The sequence below is a fragment of the Brettanomyces nanus genome, chromosome 1, assembly GCF_011074865.1.
Source record: "Brettanomyces nanus chromosome 1, complete sequence".
Classification (NCBI taxonomy): domain Eukaryota; kingdom Fungi; phylum Ascomycota; class Pichiomycetes; order Pichiales; family Pichiaceae; genus Brettanomyces; species Brettanomyces nanus.
The window spans coordinates 2,610,649-2,631,741 of NC_052374.1; the positions used below are offsets into that span (position 1 = coordinate 2,610,649).

Below are 21,093 nucleotides of genomic sequence, written 5' to 3' on the forward strand. Positions count from 1 at the left end.
CAACCATGCAATAAGATATTGTAAAGAGCTATAACGATTGCATCGTCATTTATTCTTCGCCGTAAATTTGTATCTCTTCTTGGTTATTCCGATCACGTCCTGTAGAGCGTCATCATCGACAAACCAAGCAATTCTGCCGGCAGCTTGTTCATTAATGATACTAGCAGGTAAACCCTTGTCAGGTCTCTCCATGATAGTTTTGATAACAGGAGCCTTAGTGGCACCTTCCACGACGAAGGCAACCATGTGCGAATGACAAATCACGGGAACCGTTAGCGTTATTCTCTGATTAGGTCCGGAAGGAGCATTTTTCACAGGTGCGCACCAAGCACATGATTCTCTGAGAGTCTCCTGGTTTGGGAACAAGGATGCCACATGACCATCTGGGGCACATCCTAGAAGGATAATATCAAACATGGGGAGCTTAACGGAATCTTTAGAAGCAAATCCTTTGATAAGGGTCTTTTCATAAGAGTCCGTACATTCCTGAGGGTCGTTTATAAGAGCCTCATCAATTGGAAACACTTTTGGATAGCCCTTATTCTTTGTATCTGCCAGATCGAACACCTGTCTTTTGGCTTTACCGTAATTAGACTCCTGCGAACTGAAGGGAACCAACCTCTCGTCAGCAAAATAGATATCCCATTTGCCCCATTCAATATCATCTCTTTTGAGTAAGCCTTCATGAAGAACACTAATTAGTGAACCTCCACTTAAGCCAATTCGGAACCGCCTTTCCACCTCTTTCTTCTTCTTCCTAGCAGCAGCTCCCGCTGATAATGTAGCGCTGGAATGGCCGTTTATAGACATACCAGAGGTTGAAGGGGTAATAGGTTGTGAGGAAATCTGGAAGCCAGAGGCGGAAAGAGCCGATCTGGGAGCAGCTTTGGGTTTTCCAGTGGTGCTTTTGTTGTTGTTATCGTCATCGTTGGTATCGCTCGTTTCAGGTCTTGTAGGTTCGACTATTGTTTCATTGTCATGATGGTGATGATGATGATGATGGTGGTGATGATGGTGATGAGGAGGAAAAGGAGACTGAGCAGAGATTTCTGAAAGAGGTTGCGGAGACTGCCCTTGGGTATCTGTATCTTCTTTGAGGCTAACACCACTGTTACTATTGCTATTGGACGTGCTGGCTGTAGCAGAAGCACTTGTGGCCAAGTTATTGTCACCGTAAAGAGCTCTGTTCTGGGCAGTAACGATCAAATCTGCCACGGCCTCTGCAACTCCTCCGAATTCCGGGAAGGAGTAAATAAGTGGTACTGCAGTGGTCATTTTTGGGGAAAACAAGAGAAAGCCGATTAATGAAAATTAGATAACGGAATGCTCGAAGACTCCTAAATGAAGAAGAAGATGTTTGTTTGAGCAAAATGAGCTGGGGATGCAGACAAAATTGGTTATGGTAAAAAAAAGAAAACCTTGGAAAAAACGAGACTCCACTCTGTTTGGACATTTTGTTTGATCAGGAAACTTGGTGCAGGAAGTTGAAGAAAATTTTGATAGTACAGATCGGGTTTGCGGGATGGTCCGGTAGGATTTCGGTGAGCGTCGCGTCGAGGTGCGGAAAAGAAGCGGGCGCCATGGGGGCCGGAGAGCCAGCCTGACTAATATATTGTGGGGGTCTGTCTCTCGTTGGCGAGCCATGCTAAAGCCTTGCTAAAGACTGACTGATACAACCGATTTTTTTTTTGAGGTTGCTCATCCGGTGATTCATTTATTATCTTCCTTCAACTATGACAAAATACAATTTATTGGTTGACTTATTAAGGGAATCGTTTGTGCACGATTATTTGGAAAGCTATGAGTCATTGGATGTGCTATCCAATGTTCGGAGCAAGATACATAAAGAAGGATATAGTATTGAGACGGGAGAATACAAGATAGAGATTTACGGAAAGAAGGGCGAAGAAAATTCGGTGGTAATTGACATTGAAAGCAAAGACGGTGACTCTAAGTATTTTCAGGTCATACGGGTGGATATAACGAAGTACGGGAAATTTCCTTTGGAGCTAAATGAAGAGTCCAAGAAGAGTTTGTCAAGGGACCTGATGGTGACATATAGGCGATATTTTGATGCATATTTGGAACACGCGGGTGATTTAAGCGGGGATTCCAATGTCGCTGCGCCGAGGGACAACGTGGTGAATACGCGTACGCGCGCACCGGAGGGTCTTCGCCAGGGGGCGACGGCCTCTGTGCCGCGAAGCTCGGGGTCTGTCCGTGCACGGGCAAGTCCAGTTCCCTCCAACATGGCTCCACCGGGTTTCGACGATGAGTTGCAGATCCAGTCAAGTCGACACGGTCAATTGAGCATACCGAAAAGTCATCAGGGATCTTTTGGCGATGCTGATTTGTATCCTGGGGGAACCAAGTATCCATCATTGGATCCTCTTGGACGTGACAGTTCTTCCAGCACAGGTGGTATGCATCCTACGGCAGACGATCCATTGTTTAGGCCGGAGTTGGGTGGTGGCGGTTCCCCTGCTGGTCCAGCTGGGCTTGGGCGAATTCGTTACGATGAGCCCCTCGCTGGACCTAACGATGATTTGAATTTGGCAGGAGAGGGATTACCTCCGGATATGGGTTTAGGATCTCGAAGATCTGGGAATCCTGGCGGGTCCCGTGGGTCTCGTGGGTATCGTGGGTCTCGTGGACCTGGTGGACCTGGTGGACCTGGTGGTCCTGGTGGTCCTGGTGGACCTGGGTTCATGGGTGGAAGTTCTGGCTTTATTTAACTTCACTACATATAATAATCGGTGGGTTCCTCAGTAAGCCTTTGAGGCTTAAATGTATGCATAAATGATGTTGTGCCCATTAAACTTTTTAGTTTTTACCCTGTAAAATGGCAGCGAATAGGAAGAGAAAAAAAAAAGTCCAGTGACAGACTGTAAACAGCTTTGACTGGTGGGATCAAGTTCAGCATGTTCAGTTCACTCAGATTAAGTCAAACAGGTGGTAAAAGGTTTCTACAAACCGCTGCCAAAGAGGTTTCGAAGCAAGCCACGAAGGCTTCTGCTGCTACTATCACTGAGGAAAACCCATCTGTTGTAGCCGAGCAACTCGACCCGAGGATTGCCGTCATTCCAAAAGGAAGCTTTTCGCAGGCACCAAATAGAAGTTCTACATGGTCGAAATCTCAAAGATCCAGAGAAGAAGTGTACAAAAATGACTTCAGATTCGTTGGAATGGATCTTTCCAAGCAGCCTTTTGGAGAGGCTGCTATTGAGTTGACTGCTCAACAACCTATTCACTACATCAAGTCTCGCATTGCCGTTTGTAACGGTACTGACAGAATGCAGGGACACCCTAAAGTGTATATCAACCTGGATAAGGATATGGTCGCACACTGTGGATACTGCGGTGCTAAGTACGCGCGAGAGGACTTGAAGGGGAAGCTATAAGCGTAATGACACCACCACTTTATTATATTTATGGAGTATGAGCTACTGCTAACACTCAAGGTCTGTTAGATATACTAAGTATAAAGCTATATATTTATAAGGCACTATTTATTAGAGATTCTCTACGATTGAAACCAAGATCTATCAATATGGAAATTCTCGCGAGGTCCGTAGATGCTAACTATGTACTCTCTTGTATTATTCTATCCATCTTTCCGGTTGTACCACACTCATGTCCGTATCCAAGCTACCCCGACTAGTTCGCCAGATTCACTTTATTGCTCCGGTCAGACGGCAGGCTACATTGGCGGACGTCTACAAGCAATATCGTGCTCCTAGTAATCCTCTTACTGTGATCACTGCTCACGATTTCATATCCGGTGCTATTGCGGACTCTACACCGAATGTTGATATGATTCTTATAGGAGATTCACTTTCTATGACGGCTAAAGGTTACAGATCTACGCTCGAGATCCCCTTCGATGAGTACATTTATGCCTGTAGATCTGTTATGAGGGGAGTCAATAACAAGTTCGTTATGGCAGATATGCCGTTTGGGTCTTTCGAGAGCAGTGATTCTAAGTGTATTGAATCTGCCGTTAAACTTATGAGAATTGGAAAAATAGGATCCCTGAAGATTGAAGGAGGGGTGGAGATGGTTGATAGAATCAGAAAGCTCTGTCAGCTAGGAATCCCCGTTACTGGTCATTTGGGATTACAGCCTCAAAAATTCAATTCCTATGGTGGCTATAAAGTGCAGGGAAAGACGGCTGATAGTGCCGTCAAAATTTACCAGGATGCTTTGGCTTTACAGGATGCTGGATGTAGCTTTATTGTGCTCGAGTGTGTTCCTCATAAGGTGGCCAAGTTTATTACTGAGCATTTGGATATTCCTACTATTGGAATTGGCTCTGGATGTGGAACCACCGGCCAAGTTCTTGTTTTTTCTGACTTGCTTGGAATGATGGATGTCAAAACAGGCAGATTTGTTAAGCAATACATGAACTTTCATTCTCAGGCAGTCAAGGCTTTGAACAAGTACGGAGAGGAGGTCAAACTTAAGAGCTTTCCTGAGGATGGTAAACATGGATTCGTCATAGCAGACAACGAATACGATGCTTTCCTAGAAAAAGTGAAGAATGTCACCCATTAATATGCATATCTATATACATTCTAAAAGTACAGTTATTGATACACCACTGATTCCCCCTCTTTAGCCGCCTTCTCATCGTGATCAAAATCCATCTTTGCAGTATCCATCACAACGGTTCTTCCACACTGTGGAACTATTATACTGTTTGGTCTATTGTCCTTTCTTGCAAGCATCCTCAATTGTCTTGCCGGTTCGAGATAATTCTCTGAACTAAGTACGAATGTTCCCCAATGAACTCCGACCATTTTGTGGCACTGAAGATCTTTCATTATTTGAACACTCTCGCTTGGAGAAACATGGCGAGGTCGTTGATGCCATTGGGGGCTGTACTGGCCAATGGGAAGAGCAGCAAATTTTACAGGACCGAATTCTGTTCCTAGTTTCCTGAAGAGCTCACTTGTATAACCAGTATCTCCACCATGGTAGAATAGCGCTTTCCCATCTCTTAACACCATGAAGGAACACCAGAGCCGTGAGTTTGAGTCCATTAATGTGCGACCTCCCCAGTGCATCGACGGTAGACAAACAACTTCATAGTGAGAAGTGACACGATCCGAACTCTTCTCGAATGTTAGTGGAAGTCTATCCCACCAGTCCATTTCAATCACATTGCTGACTCCCCTGTCCTTCAGATACTTTCCTAAACCAATGGGAACAATCCATTGACTACTATTTCCTATCAAAGAGATAGCATCAGGATCTAAATGATCCGGGTGGTCGTGTGACACCAATACAAACTCAGGAGCACCGTCTGTCTTTTCCATGAGGGTGTTCAAGCCAATTGGAGCAGAAACATACCTCTGCGGACCAAAATATTTGTTAACAAGGTGATCCTGGAACATCGGATCCAGTAAAAATGATAGTGAAGATATCTGCAATAGACCGCAGCTCTGGCCAAGCCAGGTATATGACATCCTATTATGCAAAGGAGGCAACGCTGGATGGCCCTTTACAGATTCCTCGCCACGTCTGGATGCTAAAATCAAGTCTAAGTCAGGATACGCCGAAGGAAGAGTCTTTTTAAGACTCTTCGGGTCAACAGGCAAACCTCCTCGACGTCCATAATGAGTAAGCTCTATAAATCTCATAATGAAAAACTCAAACAACGTTTGAGGACGATACTCGGGAAACGGATTCTCGTACCTTCCTAATATACGTAGGCTTCGAAACCGAGGATCAAGTAGCCTCACCTTTTGATCGAGGAGTCCTTGTGTTAACAAACTCTGGTAGATCTGTTGTCTCTGCTCAATCTCCATTTGAGATCTCAAGTAGACGTACCCAGAATAGGAGCAGTACGCCCCCATAAGTCCAAGTCCAAGTTGGACTTTCTTAGACAGCATATATAATAACAATAATGAGAGATGACCTTTTAAATGAACCTGTTGAAATTGAGACCTCGAATACCCTTCAGATTGAGAATTTACGATGCTCGAGGAAGATTAGAAAAAGTGAAAAGTTGGACATTCCTTTGGCTATGCAATTGTTAGAATTACAAAGATTATATCCGTGAATTATGATACTCATTGTAGTTATTCATCATCAGAATCATCCCGATTCTCTTCTTCTTGCTCACTTTTCAGTAGGGTAAGATCTTCCATGCTTTTTGACCGTTTTTCTGATGATGCTCTGCTGATTCCAAGCATTTTTAGAATGTAAGGATTAGTGGACGGTGAACCAATCGTGGGAAAATCTTGATTGATGTTGGATTCGGCATCCTGGAAGTTTTCGTTGCTACCATCGTTTTCATTGTCATCATCATCGTCGTCGCTGTCATCATCGTCGTCGTCGTCATCATCGTCGTCGTCATCATCATCTTCATCGATATCTTCACCGTCGTCGTCATCATCGTCCTCATCGTCGTCATCGTCATCGTCATCGTCATCATCGTCCTCATCCTCATCGTCATCGTCATCGTCATTCTCATCCTCATCATTGTCTTCTTCCTCCTCTTCCTCTTCACCTTCTCTTGCTTTCTCCCTCGCTGCATCTCCCTTATCGCCATCTCCTTCATGCTCTTCTAACTTTCTTATCTCCATCTTCTTAATCTTCTTCAAACGCCTTACCAATATATCGACAATCTCACTCCATTCTCTCATTCCTCCCATTCCAATATCTCCGCATACCAAAACCTTCTCAATAGGCTTAAGTACCTCGATAAACTTGAAGTCTTCCTGCAAAACAATCAAATGTTTTTTCGTCACTGGATGTGTATACATGAACGTATTCATGGCTGGAGCAATGAGAATAGGTATAGATGGATTCCAGACACGAACAATCGAAGTCAATAAATTATCGGCCAATCCGTTAGCTATCTTGGCCAAGCTGTTGGCACTCATCGGTGCAATCAAAAATATATCAGCCCATTTTCTTAATTCCACATGCAAAATCGGATCTCCAGGCCGTTTAAGAGGATTCGACCATTCTTCGTTCTCTCTCCAAATCTTCACATCCGAAGAAATCTTCATTCCCCTTAAGAAATGCTCCGCTGCTCGAGTCACCACCAACTGAATCGAAGCCTTCTCGTGCGTATACACCTTGAATAACTTCTCGATGATTAAAGGAATCTTAATGGTTGCCACGGAACCAGTGACACCGATCAAGATATGAATCTTATTGTCATCTTCTTTACTGAGATATTCAGTGAAGGGGATCAGGGGACCCTTCGGTGATGCTATGACAGTCTTGAACATTCTGGAAGTAGGCAAAGGAATTATTGGAGTTTGAACTGGTTCATCTCTTCCAATGGTTATTGTCTTCTTAGGTGTGCTAGATCTGCTGCGAGTCTTGAACGCACTACCCAACGGAGGTGTGATTATACCTGGGGTTTCTGGAGAGCTTCTCCGATGAACAGAATCTCCATTAGAAAAAGAGAAGTGTTGAAGAGGATGTTGGCGTTCTGGCAACTCGAAGGAAACAGGAGAACTGACACGATGAGAAGCTGGGATGATCTCAGGACGTGAGCCTGGAATTGGACCTGCCCTGCCTGAAACTTCCATAGTATCAAGGGTGGTGGCCGAAGTAACGGAAGTATGTCTAGAACATGGAACCGACGCCAAGTCGAACTCAACCGCCCCCGTTTTACCGGGAGTGGGTCTCACGGAGATGGATCCCCTGGTTCTCGATTTAGCCACCTGAAATGACACCGTACTGGATGAGCGAGATACAAAACTCAAATTCGTATTGGAATTTTCAGAAGAGAGGATTGAAGGAGGTGGAATCTGGGTGGTGGTACTCTTAAGCCGCCGTTCGGCAGTGGAGATCGACCGGCCTCTACTTTGTTGGACAGAATTATGTAGTTGAAGCGATGGCTGTTGTTGCTTTTGATGCTCACTATGCTCCTTGAGACTCGAAACAAATGCCTCGTTGCTGTTAATGGTTCGGGTAGGATCTGGCATCTCCACCTTCGTATTCGGATACTCCAAGGCAGTGTTCAAGTGAGGCAACTGAGCATATTTTGTACCACCCCCACAAGTAGCAGTCGCAAATCGTAAACCAAGGATTGAATCCGAAATCGTTTTGGTCTCATTCTTAATTTCAGCACGAGACTGGTTCTCGTTCACCGGCGTAAATGGAGAAACACTCCTAGGCTTTGAGTCGGAACCCATTTGTATGAATCACTGATAAAAGGGGACTAAACCCAAATGCTTTACAAATGCAAAGGCAAACTTTGCAAGCCTGGCTATTTCTGCTGTAGATAGCGTTATTAATGGCTTAATTTGTTCTTGCGTAAAGGTTTCAACGATGATAAAGGCACAGCAGGTCCGAGACTACTTACACGTGAATGAGAAACTCTTTTATACTGCCAAAAAAATTGGGGCAAAAATTTCAAAACTTTGGCGCAAATGGTTCCCTCCTGCACCTCTCAGTGAGCACATTACGTATACTAAAATACCTTATCATCTAGTCTTGAAGTTTTAAGAGTCTCAGTTTCAAGATGTCTTTACTTCCAAAAGAGGACTGAATAAGATTGAATTAACTGAAAAGAGAATTGCTCAAATGGGACATATCTTATATCGAAAGAGTGTACGATTCGATCAACCGTGATGATTTGTGTTTAATCCCTGGAGAAGTTCCTGCTAATCAAATGAACAGGAGAGACTTCAAAGGGAAATTCAAGAGCACTAGCAATTTTGGAAGATCCAAGAAGAAGAAAGTTATTACCGTCGTAAACCAGGTCATCGCAAGAAGGATTGTTCTGAGTTGAGACAGAATGCAAATCATTATTCACTTCGGATCCGATGTTCATTTGGTTTGCTGAGAGCGTAGCTGAGTTCAAGAAACAGAGTAATGCTAACCTAAATTCTACGAGTAAAAGGGAGTGATTATGGTCTTAGTACGGAGGTAAGGTTCGTACACCGGTAACCTCGGAATGTAATATCATCATCTTCTGTTTGAAACTATTATACACTGGAGTAATTATTTTATTTTTATTTCTTCCGAAACTCACTTAGCACGGGATATATGGCTTCAAATGCCTTGTAGATCTCCTCTCTTTGTTTGGCACCTGTCAAGACAATTTTGCCAGAAACAAAGATCAACAAGACAATTTTGGGTTTAACCATACGATAGATTAAACCAGGAAACAATTCAGGCTCGTAAGAACTGAAAGTACCATGCGCATAGGCCAAACCTTCCAATCTAATGGGGAACTTCACGTCACAAGAACCAACGATATTCTGGATCTTGAAGTCTGTGAACTTGGCGTTGAAACCTAATTTTTGAATAATTCTGGCATACTTTCTAGCAGCCAACTTCGAATCGTCTTCTGATTTAGCACCTGTAACAACCATCTTACCGGATGCGAAGATCAAGGCCGTTGTTTTTGGTTCACGAATTCTCATAATAACAGCGGCAAAACGCTTAGGGTTGTATTCGGCATTACGTGCATGCAAAGCAATCGTCTTCAACTCCAAACGGCAGTCCAAGTTTACAGTGGCAACAATATTCTGCAATGTCGGCACAATACCAGAAGCTGCTGCATCGCCAGGTTCCGTCATCATCTCATTAACGCTATTGGCTGGATTCACTTGCTTCTCATCCACTGTCACTGTTGCATTAACACTAATATCACCCGCTTCCGCGAGTATCTTATCAGGCTGCTTTTCCTGTTTAACCACAGAATCTGCTACGGTATCCTCTTGCTTCATCTCATTCTGCTTCATCGGAAAAGCCAAAGAACCCTTGGCAGTGAAAGCCTTAGCACGAGCTGCCGTCGTAGGCAACTTTAAAGACTCCATTGTGTGTGTGTGTGTTTGAGTATCTGTATGCGTGTATGCTGAACTAAAAAATAGGGTCAAGCAAGACTATTATACAATAAAGCGATAAAATAAGAACAAAAAAAAAGGTGGTTGAGAACGCAACTATTGGGATGGTGCAAGAGCCAATGAACAGAAACTAAGACGCTTATACGTTCGCTCTGAGCTTTTTGGGTAGAACGCTTTCTGGTCGCCCTTTGCTGATCGCAGTTTTCTATAGACTGAAAAGATGGTCAACTAAATGAATCCTTTCAAATCGAAATAAAAAGGGAGGGAAGTGGAAAAACAAAGCAATTAGGACACGGAGAAATAAGATCCTGGGTGAAAATTCCCGAAATGGATTGCCTCTTAATCGGAAAGTGCGCAAATCCCGAAAAAAAAAAATCGGGAAAATCGCGAACTATTTATACCTGCACGATTTTCGAGAGGGACAATAATATTTTTTCATCATCTCCTTCCTTTTTCTTTTGACATTAATGATGGAAGGGAGAAGCCAATAATCTGAAGATAGAGAAGCATTCCTAATTCAGAAAGTGGGAGATAATAACCGATAATCATGAATGTGAGATGCTTATTTTCATCGTAAAGATCCTAATTTTGGCTGCTTTACTCCCCCGCTACCTGCCCCTTTATCTAACTGGTGATAATAGTCCATATCAATCCAAATGAATATTTCGCCCAATTAGGAAATCAGCCTAGCTACCAGGTTTATGCGAACGCGTACTTTTTGATCGATAAATAATCGATCCGACTAAATGTAAAACTTATCTCCGAATACTCTCTTTTAGTCTGTTCTTTGTATTTGGTGATGCCATCTCTTCCAGCAAGGCTTGTTAATGCCGGTAATGCTTTTTTGTCAGAGGCCCACAGAATAGGACCGTTCTCTCTTCAAAGTGAAGGCTCTCTTAACGAGTATTCTCGATTGATCAGAGCGTCTCTAAACTGTTTCTTTGTCATCTTGGATCGCTACAGCAAGACGCTTAGTCCTGCAGCAGAAGCTCAGATTTGCTATCGTGTAAGTCAGATCCTTTTCAAAGAGACGGCCAGCGTGGAGCTTGCCTCTGAATACTGTCTGCGAGGTCTTAGACTCTGCGCAAGAACTGAATCGTTGTATCCTTTAGAGGTGCGTCTTCAGCTTCTTAATTTTCAAACTCAGTACTATTCCAGTGGACCCGGCGCCCGCAAGTCAGCGCTTTTGTATCTCAATACGCTAATTTCTCTTGTTGCTCCTTCATCTCCTAATCTAAGTGTGTTTCTCAATTTTACCAAGTATAGATACTTTGGTATGACATTTAGCAATGATCAATGCTTGGATATGCTCAAGCAGATGGCAGATAAGTTGGAGAGTCAACTGGACTCTGGGAATTTTGCTCTCTATCATCTGATACGCGTGTGCGAGATCCAGCGTATGCTGTCTTTGAGCAGGCCCAGGGAAAATGTCAAGTCTGTCTTCAATAGTTTGGTATACCAAGAAGAGATTCATAAGGAGTCTATAGCGAAATTGCCTGTTCAATTAAGAGCGATTACGCTTCTTTTGGATCTTTTAATAAGCGTTCAGGAAGACGATTTTGATGAGTCTAAGTTGAAAATATCCAGGATAGACAGTTTCATCAAACAGTGTAGGAAAGAAGGCTCTCAGTGGGGGTTGAAGTGTAAATTTGAAATCGATTTGATATTTAAATCTCCCTTTCAACGTGGAGAAGCGTCTTTACCTTTGGAATTGAATTGGTTGTCATTCAGAGAATTCACATCATTAGCCTACTTCTACTGTGGAATTTCGTACCTAGTCAAGTCTTGGGATGGTAAGCATAGAACAGAGAAGTTGTTTGCCCATTGTCACAAGGCCCTTGATGCGGAGAGAAAGGAGTTTCAATGGACAGTATCCGCCAATGATTTGGAAAGTAAACAGCTAAGAATGTGTTTCCTCTCGCTTCTTATGAATTCTTACGAAATGCTGGCATCACTAGGGACGATGGATTGCAGCGGTATTAATAAGGACCAGATCTCTCTATTCTCAACGCGTCCCGTCTTGGCCCAATTTGTGGACGATTACGACAATTGCAGGTTCTCTTCACAAGAATTGGTCATATACCATCCACTTATATCCTTGCTATTCTACATCTGGGCCGTATACTATCAGAAAAACGGTAACTTTCAGCTGGCAAAGTATTATTACTTAAAAATTCGCAAGCTGTACTCTCCTGTTCCTAATGAACTTAGTATGGAACAATTTTTCAATGATCCCGTGTTCACAAGTTTTCTACAGTCATCTCTAGGGCTTGAGGGAACTCTGTTTGAAGCTAAAGGTGTCCACGCACAACTTTATTTGTTGAGTTCCATCAACATTCTTTCTTTAAACCTCTATGATATTTACAGACTGAAGATGAAAAAAGTTGAAGAAAAAGATCTTTTTTACGTTGAATACATGAACAATCTTATGGAATGTATGAAACTGAAGGACTTGCTAATTAGCGAGCTTTCCAACATCTTTCCTTCGGCAGAATCTGATAAGCTGTTGAAAGTCACCATTTTATGCTTTCAATATGCCGCTGAGCCAACAAATGGTAGTATCAGAGATGATTTTAAAAAGATACCCGAGGAATTACTTAATGCTGCATGTTTCACAGCTCCACTAATGTCCTCTATGATCTACTTCATCCAGGGTAAGTGCTACACGAACGAGAAGACAAAGCCAGAGTTGGAGAATTTAAACGCAAAGATCCAGCTCTTTACCTCCTCTTTCCGTCAAGCACTCAAATTAACACCGGAAGGATCCGGCGTCAATATCATTGGATACTTGGCTTCGAAAGAAATCTACTCAATAATGCATGCTTACAGGAACTACTTCGACCAAACACAGGTGGATATAGTGAAGCAGAATATGTCTAGGATGAAAAATTTGATTAATTGATTATTGTATTTGTAATAAAAACTAGGGATATGATGTTAACCAAAGAAAAAAAATCAAAGATCTAGCTAGCTATGCCCATCAATCGTCACTAAGACGATTCTGTTTATTTATCTTCTGGAAGCTCATTCTCGGGTCTCTTAGAAACCGACTTTAACTGAGACTCATCCTTAACTCTATCACTCTTTTTAGGAACTCTAACTATCCAGTAGAGGAAGAGAGTAAATATTATGTTAACGGCAATGTAGCAGGTGAAGATACCCCAATCTCTCCAGCGATGGTCGTAGGTTATGTGAAGAGAGGCCAAGTAAGTATCAGTGCTACTAAGTGTGCAAAAGCTGCACGTGTCTGTGGCATTTGGATCATCCAAGTAACCACCAGCAGCAGCAATGTAATCTGCCATATAGGTAGAGCAATCCATGCCTGATGGAGGTGGGAATTGGACAAATTCCGACGAAGTACAATGAACAGTAGATCTGCCCAAACCAGTTGACAACACCGAAGAAACCCAGTAAGTAAATGGAGAGACACGATACATGAAAGACCAGAAACCAGTTGGGTAATAAAGAACACCACAGAAATTCAATGCCATAGTGAATAAAAGCATAGCAATGTGAGCACCGTTTTCCTTCTTCTCAAAACCTGCAATAGCAGCCTGACCCAAAGTCGAGGAATAGATGAAGAAAGAAATAACGTTAAGCCACATAAGAGCGCCACGTTCCGCGGTAGTATGCGTAGCAGTTGTGTTGTTGTACATACCAATAGGGTAGTACCAGCAGAAGAAACCAATAGTGCCTATACCAATATTCCATGGAATCTCTGACGTGATCTGAGCAGCAATAAACACCTTCCAAGAAAATGTCTTTGCAGGCCTTTCACGAACTTCGTAAAGAGCTCTCTGGTCAATATACTGAGGAAGCATTTGATTGATCATGGTGGTAAGAACAACGGTAAACATGAAGATGGCAAGCATCTGATTCTGCATACCTTGCAAGGACGTTCCAGCGTTGAAAAAGGAGAAACCATTAAACAATGTGGCAAGTACAGTCAAGTAAAATTTGGACCAGATGTATGAAGGAGTACGCCAATACTGCTGGAACACACGGCGAGTAACACAGATATATTGCTCCCACAAGCTACAAGCAAACTCCCTTATGGCCTCACCCGAGTCATCCATCTCAACGTTTACAAGCTTCTCCTCCATATCTTGAAGCTCCTCTCTGACAGCCTTGCGCTCTGCAGAAGCCATCCACACGTCATGATAATCTTTGGCAGCATGACTTCCCGGAGCGGCACCAATCACTTCCAACATCCACTCGGCTGGATTAGCCTGAGGCGGACATGCAGAAGCACCGTGAGCCTCAAAGTACTTTATCAAAGTGTTGCAATTCTCTCCAAGATCTCCGTAGTAAACAGTTCTACCACCTTTTGCAAGGAAAAGTAAACGGTCGAACTCTTTCATAAGGATGGCAGAAGGTTGATGAATTGTACACAAAATAGCTTGACCATTGTTAGCAAGCTTTCTCATAAGTTGGCAAATGGACCAAGCGGTCTGTGAGTCCAAACCAGAGGTAGGCTCATCAAGGAAAAGAAGAAGTTTAGGCTTGGCGGCAAGTTCAACACCAATAGTCAAACGCTTACGCTGCTCAACATTCAAACCCTCTCCAGTAACACCAACAATAGCATCAGCATACTTTTCCATCTCTAAAATACGAATAACATTCTCAACATAATCGTTCTTCTCCTCATGGGAAACACTTTGAGGCTGTCTCAAGTAAGCAGAGAACCGTAAGGCCTCACGAACAGTACTTGTCTGTAAGTGTAAATCTTGCTGCTGAACGTAACCAGTAGAACGTTGGAATGATCCATCTCTATGACGGCCATTGACAAACATATGTCCAGAGACGACACCCATAGTGACACGATTGGCTAAAACATCAAGCAATGTGGTTTTACCGGCACCAGAAGCACCCATCAAAGCAGTCAAAGTACCTGGTTTGACCCAGCCATCCACATGATCCAAAATACGTCTGGTCTCCTTCTTGATTTGCACCTCGTAGCATACATCTCTCCAATGGAAAATATCACTACCAGTGGCCAATTTACCAACTCCAACATCAGATGAACCAGATCCGCTCTCCGTTTCTTCTTTGATACCAGCAGGCTTGTCACCGGAAGAATATCCACCCTCCAAATCGGTAGTGGCAGCAGTAGAGGCAGCCAACTTTTTCTCTTTCTTCATACGTTTCAAAGTTGATCTCTGAAAGACAATCACTTCACCTTTTTGCATAGCACCTTTGTTGCCTTCGACCAACGCCAAATAAACAAAGAAGAAGAATACAGCAAAGGCAATAGCAATGCCAACATTTCTCCACCTGTGCGAGTAAGAATATCTGAAAGAATCCCAAACATAGTCAGTACCATTAACATACGTACTACCAGCAACGGAAGACGTAACCGAGCAAACCTTGTTCGCGACATCTGCGTCAGGGTAAGCAGGAACAAAGGCAGAACATGGGAATTCCAAACCGCAGAACTCATTAGTGACCAAGGCCTCAAAGACATAGGCAATGGGGTCAATGTAGTTGATCCAACGAGACCAGCCATGCATAGAAGGAGTAGGAATAACAAAACCAGTATAGATAACCAAAGCCATAAGGATGATTGCCGAAGGAGTCATGGACTCAGAAAGAGTCTTAAAGTAAGAACCAATCGATCGGAAGATATGAGACATCACCAAAGTGGCAATGAAGTTAACTAGCAAGTAGAAGAAAAATGCACCAGGAGTTCTTCTGAAGTGAACCATGAAATAATAGATAAGGTTGAAAGCAATGCAAGTAAGAACCTTCGGGAACATCTCAGTTATAATAGAGGCAAATGCGTCTGCAGAGGGATGGTACAAAGCATATTTCTTGTGCTTTTCAACGATATCACGAGCTTCATAAAGAGCCATAATCTCGTTAAGGGAGGAAAATGCATTGAACAAAACGGCAAAAAACAAGGAAGCAGTACGATAGTAGAAAGTACTAGTATCAGAGCTCAAATTGTAGAACAATGAAGAAAGAATCAATCCCATAATGGTATTACCTGTAACGGCAAACAAAGTAACGGATGGATCACCTTTAAAACGCCAGATATCCCTCACTATAATAGTTTTGATTTGCATGCCATAAGAGACACGGAAAGGAGAGGCAGGATTGGTGTGCTTCGACTGTTTGGCAACGATAGCACCATGGTAGTTTTCTTTGGTAGATGGGTCCTCGCAATTTTTGAGGTAGTCATCAATCCTTTCAAGCAACTCGGCATATTCTGAAGACTTTTTCCAGTAAGTCTCAAACTCCTCGGGAAGGCGTGGAACCTTATGTTCCCAACCTTTACGAGCTCTTCTCTCTGCAGGAGAAGTAACGGAGGTAAGGAAGTCAGCGGTAGTCTGTCTTTGGGGACATTCATAACCCATTCTCTCGAAGTACTGCTTTGCAGCGGTACCAGGTCCATTGTAAATCTGTCTACCCTCGTAAAGAACAATAACATTGTCGAATAAGTCATAAGCATCCTGAGAACATTGATAAATAGCGATAAGAGGAGTGGTGTCCAAAAGGGCGGCACTAGTCTTCAAAGCCTTAATAAATTCCAAGGCAGTGGCTGCATCAAGACCTCTGGTAGCATTATCCCAGCATTGAATGTTGGAGCCACAAAGAGACACCTCAGTAATAGAAACACGCTTTCTCTCACCACCAGAGACCCCACGAACATAATCGTTTCCGACCTTTGTGTTGTAGGTGTGAGAAAGACCATAAGTTGCCATGTAAACCTTGGTCATGTGCTTAAAGTATTGCTCTCTGGTGATACCGGCAGGTCTGTTTTCAGGAGTTCTCATAGCGGCAGCAAATTCTAAAGTTTGTCCCACGGTAAGGTGAGGGAAATGACTGTCAGTCTCTGCAGAGTAAACCACTTCACCACGGTAGTGTTTCTCGATTTCCTTCGAAGACAAACCGTCATAAGAGATAATTGACTTAGAGTCCACCTTAAAACCATGGGTTTGGGCAGAGATGCAACGCAAGAAAGAGGAACAACCTGCACCAGGACGACCCAAGACAACAGTAAGAGTACCAGGTTTAACAAGGCCATCCATAGGTTTCAAAATGTTGAAGTGACGCGACTCGTCATGTGAACGAAAAAGATTGAAATAAGCATCCCTCGTTAACTTATAAAGAATACTGGCAACAGTAGGCTGGAAATCGGCATCGGAAGAAATACCCTTAGCACAAAGGTCCTTGTATGCGACACCAAGAGAGGAGGGTCTGAAATACTCCTCATCGCTTTGCATCAACTTTCGCATATTCTTAACCCAGAATCGGGAGTCAAAATCATCCGAATCCGGATTCAATTTCGGATCGATGTCGTCGACAGATGAGGCATTGTAAGGAACAACACCGTGAACTTGAGACATGGAAGTTATGGTTCTAAGCAACTCGCTGGCCACAGTACCGGTACCAACAGCACCAGTAGTAGTCTGACTTAGTTGACCACCATCTTCGGTTGAGGCTAAACTTTGATGAGTAAGTTCTCTAGCCAACTGACGAACAGTTTCTTCGGCGTTCCCATCGAATCCGTGATAGGAATAAGTTTCTGAGCCCTGGTCACCTTCAGGAGATACCCGGATCTTTTGCTCTGAAGACTGATCAGTATCTGACATGTTTGAACGCAAGAAAGATATTGATGAAATAGTCACAAAAAAGAACTAGAAGAACAGAAAGGAGAAAAAACAAGACAAAACATACAGCGCCACCTATTTCAAGATCCAGAGATAATCACTTCTTTATATTGATTCTGTTTGTTAATGCTTCCAGCTTATCTGAATGACTGAGGTTCCGAGCGATTCGAGTTCCCGAGACGCAAGGCCAAAGCAAGAAAGAAAAATTTTATAAAAATTATAAACAAAAAAAAAAAAAAAACCGATATTAAAAGAAATAAAAATGGCCAAAAAGAAAAGATATTAACGAACTGGGGACAAATTTTAAGGCGCAATTGCTTACGTGGTTTTTCAGCCTGCTACGCGCCATAGTAAATTCATATAAAAGATGCTGCCCGGTGAAGTTTAGAGGCTTTACAGTCGGGTCTTATTTCCTTACGGCCTATTTTCTCGGCTGTAAATTATTTATACCCGTATATAAAGAGGAAGCACCATCAGCAATCATACCTGAGTAGCTACCAAGGCATTATGAAGGTAAAATCGATGCCAGATTTATTATCTACTACCTATTGCTCCTTCAATATAGACCCTGGAGCTCTGCTTATGGTTTTAAAAAATGAAGGCTAGTAGGGATTTTGTGCTGATTCAGTTAATCCGGATGCATATGTAGCCGAATAATGATAATGATTGTCTCTTTGGAAGCTGTCTTGGTCGTTCCAAATATAGTTTGATGTGTTACAGCCATCTATCTAATCTTCAGTTGCAACACTTACCTTGCTCAATCGGAGCTTCATTAAATACCGCTCTCTAAAAGTACCGGATCGTTTTAGATTTCATGTGCTTCCGAGATTGAAAAACAAAAAAAAGAAACTTCTAGTGCACGTTTCTGTTGCATTATTCAAAAAAGAAACCTAGCGCATCAACAATTTTTGTCCTCTATACATTTGCTTCATTGTTTCTTTTTTGCTCCTATTTATATTTGGCATTTCATCTTCTTATGATGTACTCTCCAACCTTCTTCTAAACAGCTACAATAACCATAATTAGGTGTCGTTTCTAGCGTTTTCTCGGGAGGGGGCGGAGGTAGCTTGAGCTTCCGAGTGATAAAATTCATAGATTACCGGTAGTTCTGGCTTATGTAGTAGTATCCTTTTCTCTTCTTCCTCTCAAGACAAAACAGTGGCTTTGCTTCGAGTTGGTTCGGATATAAGATGTGAAAATTTCCATATATCCGTAAAATATCTGACTTGAAACTTTTCTCTCTCCATAATAACGCTTCGGCATCGCGCTATACCGGTAGTATATTACTAATATATATTTTGGCGTCGCTTGCACCGGACTTAAATGGAGATCGGCTTAATTCGAAAAGGGTCTCGGGGATAAATCAAACATAGGTCTGAAATCTCTAACCAAAGGTTGATATTAGCCAAACAATAAGATGACAGATTTAATCATTTAAAGGATACCCAATAAAACCCTAGAAAGGCCCTGCGATAGACACTATATATTTTTGTATCTTGAGAGTCCATGTTGAGTTTCTTTCTATTAATGACAGTTGGTATCTTTCCATCGAACTCAATTTTGAATTTTTGGTCAAACTAAAAAATTTAAAGCTTGGCCTCGTACAATTGAACATTCTCGCATATTCTTTCAACGGCTTACTTTATTTGATTATAGGTGTGCTAAGAAAAATCACATAAATTTGGTTGATGTGGAAAGTAGATTGTCTAGCTAGGCGGAGCTTATTGCAAGTTTCATTTTATCTACTTCCAAAGAAAGAAATTTGCCGTGATAGTGCATCTATAATTGATTTGTATTTCCGATAATAGTACCGGTGAGAAATTATATCAAGTCCCAAAAGCAGGTTGCTAGATAAAATGAGCTAGGTCGCCTGACCTAATCCAACTCGAGATCCCGCTATAGAGATACGCTTCCTGCCCCTTAGACACAGCATAGTATGTCTTTTGCAGGTAATCGACAGCGAAAAACATGCCTACCCGAAAGGGAAATAATTCGAATGATAAGCGGGTACTCATTAATTTAAGGCCCGCGGCCAATGGTTAAGGCTGCGTGGAAAATTCCGATGATGATAGAAATAAGAGGATTCCACCTTTTGTCAGAATGAATCTCCTGCATATGCTTTCCAACATCTTTAACTCTTCTTTTCTTATGGATCATTCAAAGAAGCTTGCGAGTCTGACTGAGACCACGCATCTAGCATCCGATAATAGTTCTTCAAGCTTGCCATCTGACTACTTATCAGTCGATCTTCCAGGCTTGAGTCTGAAGACTCCAGATACCACCGCCTTCAATGAACTCATCAATCTTGTAAGGAACTCCTTTCCTGTCTTGATCACATTTCTGATTCAGTACTTGATCCAAATCATGATCTCCATATATTTTTCAAGCAAGTTGGGAGAAGAGTATCTCTCGGCTTGTTCTCTCTCCATCAGCACATTCTATCTCTCGGGTCCGGTGATTTTTAATGGCTTTTCTACATCACTGGACACTCTTTGTTCTACTGCATATGGTGCAAGACATTACCAGTTGGTTGGATTATATTATCAACGATGTACAATCATCCTTCTTTTCGCTTTGCTTCCCATAATCACATTTTGGCTCAATGCTCGACCTTTACTATCTGTCATTACTGACGATGAGGTGCTTATCGGTCTCTGTGAACAATACCTAAGGTTAATGCCCTTAGCTGCTCCGGCTATAGTAGTATTTGAATGCTCAAAGAGGTTTCTACAATCACAGAACAAGTTTTCTGTGCCTACTAGGATAACCATCTTGGCCCTACCTTTATCGGTCATTCTTAATGCCAAACTACTTCCTTTGATCCACTTTCTCGGGCCTCCTGTCTCCTTTATTATTACCTATTGGTTTATGTGCATCTCGCTACTTCTTTATATCTTTCTTATCGACGGTTACCAATGCTGGTGTCCAATCTCAAGCGTCACAAAATTATTTATGGGCTGGGGACCGTTCATCAATCTTGGAGTTGCTGGGGTAATGATGATCCTTTCTGAGGCTTTTGCTTTCCAGATACTTACCATTATGTCCACAAGGTTTGGGTTGGATGAGTTGGCTGCACAGTCTGTTGTCAGCACTTTGGCCTCTTTCGCTTTCCAGTTACCATTCTCTGTGGGCATATACTGTTCCACCAGAGTCGCCAATATCATTGGAGCCAAGTCTTTAGATTATAAGGTGGCCATTAAGGTGATGTTGAGTGTGGCTTGTTTTCTTAGCATCCTCAACTTTTCCTGGATGGTGCTTCTCAGACATCCGTTGGCCAGCCTGTTCAGTGAAGATAAGGTTCTAATTGATAGGGTCTGCCACTTGTTCTTGGTAGTTGGATTCAACCAGTTTCTTGACTGCATTAACATCATTTGTGCTGCCATTCTCCGGGGGCAAGGAAGGCAGCGCGTGGGTTCTTGTCTCAGTCTTTTCAGCTACTATATCGTTGCTACACCCTTTGAGATATTGCTAGGCTTCTATTTGAATCTCGAGGTATTTGGCTTATGGCTTGGATTGGCTCTGGGAGTCAGCTTCCTATCACTAAGTGAACTTATAGTGGTAATCAAATCAAACTGGGATTTGATAATTAAGAAAAGTGCCGACATCGCATAAAATAGAAAAATCAAATAGCATTGAAGCCCCCCATACATAAATAGATAGAT

At 42.5% G+C, this 21,093-nt stretch overlaps 10 protein-coding genes across 10 annotated transcripts; 5 read left to right on the plus strand and 5 right to left on the minus strand.

Moving 5' to 3' along the window:
• Positions 1–45: 45 nt before the first annotated feature.
• FOA43_001217 (uncharacterized protein) lies at positions 46–1,275 on the minus strand (the record flags this gene model as incomplete). Its single annotated transcript, XM_038921539.1, has 1 exon — positions 46–1,275. One exon carries the CDS (start codon positions 1,273–1,275, stop codon positions 46–48), a length of 1,230 nt encoding a protein of 409 aa, XP_038777467.1.
• A 458-nt stretch (positions 1,276–1,733) lies between these two features.
• Positions 1,734–2,735, plus strand: FOA43_001218 (uncharacterized protein; the record flags this gene model as incomplete). Its single annotated transcript, XM_038921540.1, has 1 exon — positions 1,734–2,735. One exon carries the CDS (start codon positions 1,734–1,736, stop codon positions 2,733–2,735), a length of 1,002 nt encoding a protein of 333 aa, XP_038777468.1.
• A 186-nt stretch (positions 2,736–2,921) lies between these two features.
• FOA43_001219 (uncharacterized protein) lies at positions 2,922–3,401 on the plus strand (the record flags this gene model as incomplete). Its single annotated transcript, XM_038921541.1, has 2 exons — positions 2,922–2,928; positions 2,953–3,401. The coding sequence occupies 2 exons, from the start codon at positions 2,922–2,924 to the stop codon at positions 3,399–3,401; spliced, it is 456 nt and encodes a 151-aa protein (XP_038777469.1).
• Positions 3,402–3,431: 30 nt separating this feature from the next.
• FOA43_001220 (uncharacterized protein) lies at positions 3,432–4,554 on the plus strand (the record flags this gene model as incomplete). The annotated part of the gene is made up of 2 exons (XM_038921542.1): positions 3,432–3,436; positions 3,693–4,554. 2 exons carry the CDS (start codon positions 3,432–3,434, stop codon positions 4,552–4,554), a joined length of 867 nt encoding a protein of 288 aa, XP_038777470.1.
• Positions 4,555–4,586: 32 nt separating this feature from the next.
• FOA43_001221 (uncharacterized protein) lies at positions 4,587–6,078 on the minus strand (the record flags this gene model as incomplete). Its single annotated transcript, XM_038921543.1, has 2 exons — positions 4,587–5,878; positions 6,075–6,078. The coding sequence occupies 2 exons, from the start codon at positions 6,076–6,078 to the stop codon at positions 4,587–4,589; spliced, it is 1,296 nt and encodes a 431-aa protein (XP_038777471.1).
• Positions 6,079–6,083: 5 nt separating this feature from the next.
• FOA43_001222 (uncharacterized protein) lies at positions 6,084–8,159 on the minus strand (the record flags this gene model as incomplete). Its single annotated transcript, XM_038921544.1, has 1 exon — positions 6,084–8,159. One exon carries the CDS (start codon positions 8,157–8,159, stop codon positions 6,084–6,086), a length of 2,076 nt encoding a protein of 691 aa, XP_038777472.1.
• An 822-nt stretch (positions 8,160–8,981) lies between these two features.
• On the minus strand, positions 8,982–9,791 carry TBP1 (TATA-binding protein; the record flags this gene model as incomplete). Its single annotated transcript, XM_038921545.1, has 1 exon — positions 8,982–9,791. One exon carries the CDS (start codon positions 9,789–9,791, stop codon positions 8,982–8,984), a length of 810 nt encoding a protein of 269 aa, XP_038777473.1.
• An 826-nt stretch (positions 9,792–10,617) lies between these two features.
• FOA43_001224 (uncharacterized protein) lies at positions 10,618–12,720 on the plus strand (the record flags this gene model as incomplete). Its single annotated transcript, XM_038921546.1, has 1 exon — positions 10,618–12,720. The coding sequence occupies one exon, from the start codon at positions 10,618–10,620 to the stop codon at positions 12,718–12,720; it is 2,103 nt and encodes a 700-aa protein (XP_038777474.1).
• A 103-nt stretch (positions 12,721–12,823) lies between these two features.
• Positions 12,824–17,413, minus strand: FOA43_001225 (uncharacterized protein; the record flags this gene model as incomplete). Its single annotated transcript, XM_038921547.1, has 1 exon — positions 12,824–17,413. One exon carries the CDS (start codon positions 17,411–17,413, stop codon positions 12,824–12,826), a length of 4,590 nt encoding a protein of 1,529 aa, XP_038777475.1.
• A 3,057-nt stretch (positions 17,414–20,470) lies between these two features.
• Positions 20,471–21,043, plus strand: FOA43_001226 (uncharacterized protein; the record flags this gene model as incomplete). Its single annotated transcript, XM_038921548.1, has 1 exon — positions 20,471–21,043. One exon carries the CDS (start codon positions 20,471–20,473, stop codon positions 21,041–21,043), a length of 573 nt encoding a protein of 190 aa, XP_038777476.1.
• Between the last annotated feature and the right edge of the window lie 50 nt (positions 21,044–21,093).